The sequence below is a fragment of the Columba livia genome, chromosome 4 (assembly GCF_036013475.1).
Source record: "Columba livia isolate bColLiv1 breed racing homer chromosome 4, bColLiv1.pat.W.v2, whole genome shotgun sequence".
NCBI classification, from domain to species: domain Eukaryota; kingdom Metazoa; phylum Chordata; class Aves; order Columbiformes; family Columbidae; genus Columba; species Columba livia.
The window spans coordinates 60295106-60304188 of record NC_088605.1 but is presented as its reverse complement, the minus strand read 5'-3'; the positions used below and the strand labels follow the sequence as shown (position 1 = coordinate 60304188).

The window sequence follows — 9083 nt, the reverse complement described above, 5'->3', positions numbered from 1 at the left end:
TTTCATGTGACATATACAATTCAAGTTTTATCAGACCGCAGACATTTCATTTAAAAAAATGAGATTCTCTCACCTGTTTTGATTCCTGTGTATAAAGGAGATTACCTGGAACAGTAAAAATGAATTGTGAAAACCCTAAGTCCAGACAGGGATGTATTCCTGATGTAGGGAAGGAACCCCCTGGCTCCCATATGATGACAGAGACAGATCTGCAGCACGTAACGCCAGAGAAAAGGTTGCCCACACTGTGACCATGCAGAGCTGGGAGGAGGTTTCAGAAATCAAAATGCATCCCCCTCTGACAAAATTTCACCTTAGGGCACACAGCAGCCCAGCTCAGGAGGTGCCAAGATAGGTCAGCATCTTCAGAGGCTTCAGATGCTGAACGGTTTCTCTAAGAGCTGTTGTACTAAACCTCCCAAGTATTTGCTAACGTGTTCACTTCTGTTCCCTTTGGTGACACTTCTGCCTATACCCCAGGAAAGTGACATGTTCAAAGAAGCAAAACAGCAGCATCTGCTGATCATAAAGAGAAAGAATATTTTGACCAAGTCCAGTCAATAAAAAGGTGCAATGGGCAAGAAAAAAGAAAAGGAAATAAAACTCTTCCCAGAAGTAGTTTCATTGACCTGATCACTTCATGCCCTAATAAGAAAAATTATAGATGAAGCTTATCCTTTGTTCTAGAAGAGTTTCCTTTATGAGTCTGAAGACAATACTTTTAAAAATGTTTTTCCTCCATTCCAGGTGTAACGGAAGTCCTTAATACTGACTTTTATAGCACGGTGGAAACCCCATTACAGTATTTTCTATTGGGATTGTATATGCTAGAGTAACTAAACCTAAACTTAGAATCCTTGTGCATTTTCAAAATAAATATTTTTTTGTTTTGCAGTTTGTTTTTTTTTCATGAAATGAACCTAGTAAAATGTGGTCATTAGATCAGGCCTCAGAAACATTTCTAAACACAAGAAAATAAAGCAACATTCACTTATATTTACAGAGCCCATTTATTTCAACAAGTTAACACTGCCTCCATTTAAACTTTCAAGTAATGTGGCACGACAGGAGTGAATACTTGGAACTAAACAGTTGGTGTTGAAAACCTGACACCCACACAACCAGTGTTCAGGAGGTTTTGCTTTGGACCAGCACTGGTGGGATCCCAGGCACTCAGCAACCATCAGCGGATGAGTCAGTCAGGTGTGCTCCTGGAGGGCATCATGCAGTTTATTTTTATCAGAGGAAAATGCAGTGTCTATACTCTGAAGATGGTCCGTGACGACACAGGCAAAACCCCAGTGGTACTGGGGTGGCAGAAGAGGACCTCAAAAGCAGACTTCTGACCCAAATGTAAATAACTAATTAAACATGTGCACGGTCAGCATAAAAATCTCTCTCAAAATGTGTGCCTAAAAAAGTTCCAAATAAACACTTTAAGTTAGTGTAAACAGAAAACTTATAAAGAAAATTCATTCGCAAAATGTTCTCTGTGTCTTAAATTACTGCTCTTCTACATAATCATACTCCCATTTCCCTACTTCTATGAAATTCCGCCATAGAAATACAAGGAAGGAGAACATATAAATTTTATGACATTGTACTGTACACCCTTAAAACAGTAGATATTCTGTATATATACAGCACACATATAATACACAGTCTCCCTTTACTGTAGTGGTCTGGCTACTAGTTGTGCTTTTCTCCCAATTTAGGAAGCGTAATGTTGCTCAGTTTCATAAAACTTTTCATTGCTTGCTGATAGAAAACAGCTCAAAAAGTAGTGCATTCAATATTTAGGCATTATATTCTTAAAAGAGTCATAACGAACCTTAATCTTAAGGTTGAGTAGTCTTTCACTAACAATATAAAACTGAATTTTTAAGCATTAAAAAATTTCTTTATCTAAAAATATCTTTTAAAAAAAGGGCAAAACTTCAGCTCATACTTGAGCCAAATCTCAGCTCAAACAACATTTGTTGTTTGATATTATCAGTTTTGATAGCCTTTCTCTGTTTCAGTTGAGATAAAATTGGGAAGACAACACTGGTAGAGCACCTGTTCCTTGGTATTTCAAAGTCCAATTAATTGGAGTGTGCTTGAATGAAAAGCCCACAGATTAGGCACATAGCCTACTCAAATCAACAAATCTGTTGTAGCTTGCCTTATATCTTGTTCATAAAATGGTCCTGCATTTATCGCCATGTCCATACAGTACTCACACTGATTATATAACCAGTGACTGTTATTCATTTCTGCCCAAGAATGATATAAAACCTTGAAGTCAGGTTTACCTGACAGATAACTGCAGGTCCATATGCTTCCAGATAGAAAATATTCATACAGCAATGGAGGTCACATTCAAATGTTTTGAATCTTTTGAAGGTGATTACTCAGTTGCTGTATTTCTTATACACACATATACAAAGAAACATTAGTAAAGATCGTAATCATTTCCAGACTGGTAGAAACTACAAAATTACCCTATGAAATTACTGCCATCAGGCTAAAATCTTCTTGCCCCACTGGCAGAAATATGAATTCTCAGAAGATGCTCGTGTCAGCTATCATACAACACCTCTGGAATAAAGTAACCTTGAACTTGCCACCACAAGGTGTGGAAACCGCTGTGTTTCTGCAACAGTCTGTTGGTGCTCCCAGCAAGCCAAAAGAAGTCAAACTGGGCTTCCAAATGAAGTGATTCAAAGAACATTAGTAAGTGAAACTCAGCAGCTTTATCTCACCCTTCCTCTGGTGAGAGCTGGGTTCTTCGGGGACAGCAAGCAGGATACATTCTTCATAGTACACCTGACTATTACTCACACGTTGCTTAAATCTATTTTCAGTGACAACGCGACCAAAATCCTAGTTTGATGAACCTATGGTTTGTTAAAATATGACACTGTAATAAAAGAAATAGTGATGAGTTCTCTCAAAGCATAAGTTCTTGTTTTCTACATATAAACCAACCACATTAAAAAAGATTTTGCAACATCATAAAATACAGTTCTGGCAACTGACTTGCTGAGTAACCATCTCAGCTGTGACTTGTTTTCCAGTTTGCAGAGCATTAGGTGATGGAAGAAATCTCCCTATTCTCTTCCTCAGGTTGAAAAGAAACAACACGCTAAATGCTGTACGTGAAGATCATGATTTCTGGTCTTCCTCTGGTGGGATGACTTCCAAGAGGATTTGCAGTATTTCAGTTACTCTGTCTGCAAAGATAAAACACAAACACATGGGAAATTTGAGAGTGAGTGGAGGAGAAGGCAGAAACAGGCAGGAAAATTATCTTAGCTGCCATACAGCCTGCCTGCACATACAGTTCACAGGGGTCATTTATACCAGGTGCACATATTATTTAAATGTCTGACTTTTTTTTTTTTTTTCTTTTTAACTATGTTTTCTTTGCCTCTGACCCAAAGATATGCATATACAATAATAGCAGAAGGGTATGTAGTTATAAAGTTGTTGAATAAAGGTCTGCATGTATTTAGAGGCTATCTTAAAACATGAGTAACCTGCACAACTGCTTAGTTTTAACAAAGTTGCAATGTTGAAATAAAAGTCTGAGAGAGTTCAAAAAAAGTTAATTCAGCTGTGCCAAGATCTGCCTAAGCAAAATAAGAAAAAAAAAAAAAAATCAAAGGAAACAATGATTATAAAGCTTCATAGGTCTAAGTAGGTCACACATCCAAAGTAATATCATGCTGTCTTCTTGTTACTCTGGACATTCATTTCTTTATGGTGTTTTTGCTGGTTTTCTGTTTAAGGTACTGATTAATAAATGGCACAGTCAATTTACATACAGAATAAGAAAAGAGCATTCTCTTACCACATCTTTTTCTTGCCACCTTTTTTTTTTTTTTTTTCATCACAGTATCACAGTATGTTTGGGTTTGGAAGGGACCTCAAAACATCCTCTAGTCCAATCCCCCTGCTGGAGCAGGAACGCCTAAGTGAGGTCACACAGGAACATGTCCAGGCAGGTTTTGAATGTCTCCAGAGAAGGAGCCTCCACAACCCCCATGGGCAGCCTGTTCCAGTGCTCTGTCACCCTTACTGAGAAGAAGTTTTTTCTCAAATTTAAGTGGAACCTCTTGTGTTTCAGCTTGATCCCATTACCCCTTGTCCTATCATTGTTTGCCACCGAGGAGAGCCTGGCTCCATCCTCATGGCACTCACTCTTTATATATTTATAAACATTAATAAGGTCCCCCCTTAGTCTCCTCTTCTCCAAACTAAAGAGACCCAGCTCCCTCAGCCTTTCTTCATAAGGGAGGTGCTCCACTCCCTTAATCATCTTCATTGCCCTACACTGGACCCTCTCCAGCATTTCCCTGTCCTTCTGGAACTGAGGGGCCCAGAACTGGACACAATATTTCAGATGTGGTCTCACCAGGGCAGAGTAGAGGGGAAGGAGGACCTCTCTCGATCTACTAACCACCCCCCTTGTAATACACCCCAGGATGCCATTGGCCTTCCTGGCCACAAGGGCACAGTGCTGGCTCATGGTCATCCTGTTGTCCACCAGGATCCCCAGGTCCCTTTCCCCTGCACTGCTCTCTAATATGTAATTTCCCAACCTATACTGGAACTTGGGGTTGTTCCTGCCCAGATGCAGGACTCTACACTTTCCCTTCTTAAATTTCATTAGGTTATTCCTCGCCCAACTCTCCAGCCTGTCCAGGTCCAGCTGGATGGCAGCACAGCCTTCTGGCATGTCAGCCACTCTTCCCAGCTTAGTGTCATCAGCAAACTATTTTAAAGAAACAGGAGTTGCAACAGAAAGTTCTGATTTTTCTTGTCTAGCACTACATGTCAGCATCTACACCAGTGTAAAGCTGGGAGGGTAAAATGTGCAACTCACAAAACATATGAACCAAAACTACTTTCCTGCTCTCCTGTCTAAGGCAGACCCTGCCATCTTTTGCTCTTCTCTCTGGAGGTCACCAGTTCAGTGCAAAGCCAGGTTGCCCTTAGACTGCAAACTGATGGGGTCAGAGAGGTTGAGAGGCATCAGGGGCCACATTTCCCTCCCCTGCTCACAGCGGGGACTTCAGAGCTGGGCTGAGCACAGCTGGGGTGAGGAAAGTCAGCAGCAGGAAGCCAGTGGGAGCTCGCCTCTGCCGCCCCACCCCTTCTAGGTTTGAGGCTGAGCAAAGGAGGAAGAACAGGCTTTCTGTCAAGCTGACCTATGGTGTAGCAACTGTTGGAAAAGGGCATGGAAGCAGAGGGAAAGCCTGGGCCTCTCAAGAGCTGGCTGTGATTTTAAAATCCAGTTTGACTAACTGGATCGAGCCACCTGCGGCAAGACCTGGCACTCACTGCAGCAGAAGGTGTCTGCCACTACTGCATTTCCTTATGGTAGTTTTGCTATGTGCTGGGATGAAGCCATGCAGGAGCCACCAAACAAGCTGGGGGGCTGGGATGTTTTCTTGTTTTTTTGATTGCAATATATACGGGATAAAGCAGGGAATGAAGTGTCTTCCCCTGGCAAGTGTTCCAATCTGGCTTCAGTCAGTATGTCTGCATTGTCTGCTTTGAGCAGTATGTACCTGGAGTTACAGGACCAGCTTCACATTTGTAACAAGACAAGACACCATGACAGTAAAGACAACTTCCCTCAATCCCCAAAACCCTAATTTTCCCTTTCAAGAGAAGAATTCTCTGTAAATAGGTCCCAGGAGACAACCTTTGTAAAAAACCCAGATATGGTGTCTACATAGGCACCACATAAAGCTTGGGTGATAAAAGAAAACAGTAATTTACTACATACGTATAACACGGGGTGTTAAATCTCTGGTAGCAAAATGCTGAAATGATTTCCTGTGGATCCCAAACTCACAAACTGGACAAAGAGAATCAGGCTGAGCATATAACACTATGTCCTGAGAGAACAAATATAATCCTCTGGTGTTTTTAAATAACCGTGAAAGAGATATTTTGTATTTATAAACAGATCTCTTTTCCAGCATGGGCTCAGATTATGAAGAAAGCAGAATTCAACTTTTAAGCTCCTCACAATTCAATCCACTGTAAAGAAACAGATGTTTTAAATATGAGTCTAAGGTTGGGTTTTCAGCTGAGGAAGACCAAATAGCATTCTCATGCTGGTGCCGCATCCTTTTACACACTGATCTGCTTCATAGGATTTGCTAGGCTTGACTTTTTTCATTTTCACATTAGCTCTACAAAAAGCAAGAAAGCAGAGGTCAAATGAAGCCTGCACTAGCTGAAAATTATTTGTCCCAGCACATCTGGTGCTACAGCAAAATTTCTTTGGAAGAGGAGAGAACAAAATGTGATTCTATCTACAAAATACCACCCAGACCCTTATTAACCCCCAAATCTACAAAGCTACCTTTTGTTCCATACAGTCATTTGGTAAGGAGAATGGGCAATGTAAATGCCATTAAGGATAGTCAAAATGTACAGAAAAAGGACACCCAGGTTTAGAGAGGCTTTCTTTGGCAAACCGTTCAAGGGCTCTGCTACTGTAAGGAGCCTGAAACCCCTTTCATAACTGTTACTCACCTTCAGGCTGGGTCTTTTACCCCACTGCTCATACTAGCTGTTCAACATCCCTCTCCTCTGATCCTTACAAAACCTATTCTGAGTATCCAGCCTAATCTTATGTGGGCCTGGTCTGTAACCATGTGGTTTTGGATAAGCACTGTCCTTTACTTAAGTAGCACATGTTTCATGTAGGGTTTACAAGCAGCAGTAATCTCTCATCTCCGAAGCATGCCTGGGTAGCTGAGCAAGTCAAGTTCCCCAGTAAGGTGACTTTGCAAATGGGTAAAGAGGGTCCCACATGGTTCTGTTCCTGCACTGAGCTGCGCAAATGAAGCAGCCTGGGAATAGACTTTTTTGCATGATGCTGTGTTCAGCCTAATAGGCTTTGACTCCCTGTGTGGTACTACACAAAGTGCTTTGTTGAAATCTAAGTAGATTAGATCTACCACACTCTCTTTTGTCTAAAAAAATCAGTTATCTTCTCAAATAAAGTTACCCAGTTAATCTGGCAAAAAACTACCTCTGGTAAATTACAATTATTGTTTCAAGGTTAGAATATCAAGCTTGCAGCTGCCCAATGACTTGACTTTTCTATATCTCACAGAGGTACCGTAAGTGAATTTATCCTCATTCAATGCCTTTCAAAAATGCTCTCAGGCTATACAGAGGAGCTCCCTTAACACTCACAAAAAAATGCCAGTTTAATGACTCCACGCAGAAGGTTTATTGCTTCTTCTGAGGTAAAAAAAAAAAAAATGTACTTTTTCGTTTAACAAGGAAATCTCCACTTTGCTCCACCTCAAAATTGTCAACATCAGTTTTCTGTCATTACTGTTGTTATTTTGGGAATAATAATTGCAAAGCAGGCAGCTGTTTCACCCACTGATTGGCATCCGCTGCTTTTCCCTGCAAACCAGTACACTGTATCCATCCATTTGTATTACACAGGCACCAGGCCTCCTTTCTAGGAGGAGAATTTTATATTATCTGAAAAGCTAGAAGATTCACCTTCGTTGTCACAGCTGGCAGAAAAAGCTTGACATCTACCCAGTCTACCTTAAAGAGAATATTTTTTTCTCTCATCCAAGTAACGTAGTTCAATACTGGCATCCTGTGGCCAGAGATTCAAGTAACTGTATTGCAAAACCTCTGAGACTTCACAGAAAATGCCAAAAATCTCCTGGGTTTGATAAGGAAAAATATCCTACTCCCTAAATGTCAAGGCTGAGAAATTATAAACAGACAAAACCCAACTATTTAATAGAATGTCTTTTTGCATACAAGTGTTTTCATCTGCACTGGAGCTTTCTACCCATTCCCAGGACATTGCAAGTAATTTATAACTTTATCGAAACAAAATTAAGAAGACCAGAGTATGCTAGTCTTAAACTAACATCTTTTCCTTAAATACTTTCTGCTCTATTGTCTATGGACTTTCCAGCATGAATCGAGAGGCAAATTCACAGATCCTAGGGTATAGGGTATAACTATATAACCGATATTTACATATATATAGAAAGTACATATAAAAGGTATTGTATAATATATATATAGAAAAGCTCATTCTTTTGTGAGCAGCTCATTTTAAATCATCCCTTAAGACTGAAGCACAGAAGACAATGTGTGTTTTTAATTCAGCACCTATACAAATATACTATTTTTAGCTTAAAACTTTCATGATTTGAGGTTTTCTTTTGCCTTTTTTTTTTTTAAATAAATTATCCATCATTCCTCAAATATTTTGCCTATAATCTTGTTTCAGGTTTTTAAAATTACCTCAATTTTAGAAAGTTCATATCATAATGAGTAATTAAAAAAAAAAAAAAAAAGAGTAGAACAGGGAGCTGTAATAAATGATACTGACTTCTTTCTAATTGAAATGCTCCAAATACCACTTCTCCAACATATCAGAACTTCGACAAATGCTTTCAAAAACTTTCAGAAATGGCATAAAAATTATTCTCAGTGTGTTTCAGGTATGAAATACTACAGCCATGTCCCTCTGAGTCGTTTTTCATGAAGCACAGGAATAATTTCCACCAAGGTGTGTCAGACAGTGTATTTTGCTCTCATTTTGTCAGGAGCTACCACTGAGGACAATATCCCCACACCAAGCCTGCCTGAGCCTGTCCCATTCCAGATACTCCTCAGTGGTCCACAGACACATCATCTCAGCAGGGTGCACCAAGCCCATTCTGTCATCAAAACTATGATGTTCAAGTTTCCAAACCAATTCTCCTAGGAGTGAAATGCTTTCTCTATCAGCATACATCAAGAGCCAGGGGAGGGAGATGGGTGATTCAAAAGGAATTAGATGTTTGTAGGGGAGGGAAGGGAGAATGAGGCAGTAGGGACAGGCATCTGGTCATTCAAAGTCAATCATTTTAGCTGTAAATGTATCTTGTTAGTTAGCAGACATTGATTGTAACTGGCAGCACAATGCAATCACATGCACCGAAAAGAAACTTGCATTGTCATCCCCAAATCAGAGCAGCTGAGAGGATCGATTGGGAGCATCTCACAACACAGGGAGCCCTGAGAAATTCTTGGAGTCAGCACAAAGG

General features: G+C 40.2%; 1 protein-coding gene across 2 annotated transcripts in view; it reads right to left on the bottom strand.

Annotated features, from left to right (window-relative positions):
• Positions 1-991: 991 nt before the first annotated feature.
• SLC7A11 (solute carrier family 7 member 11) overlaps positions 992-9083 on the bottom strand; it is a 64051-nt gene continuing 55959 nt past the window's right edge. For both annotated transcript variants that reach the window (XR_010472387.1, XM_005499885.3), the window contains one exon: positions 992-3215. Coding sequence is in view for 1 of the 2 variants with exons in the window: in XM_005499885.3 (XP_005499942.1) it covers positions 3148-3215 (68 nt within the window). In the remaining variant the exon portion in view is untranslated. The remainder of the gene's footprint in view (positions 3216-9083) is intronic.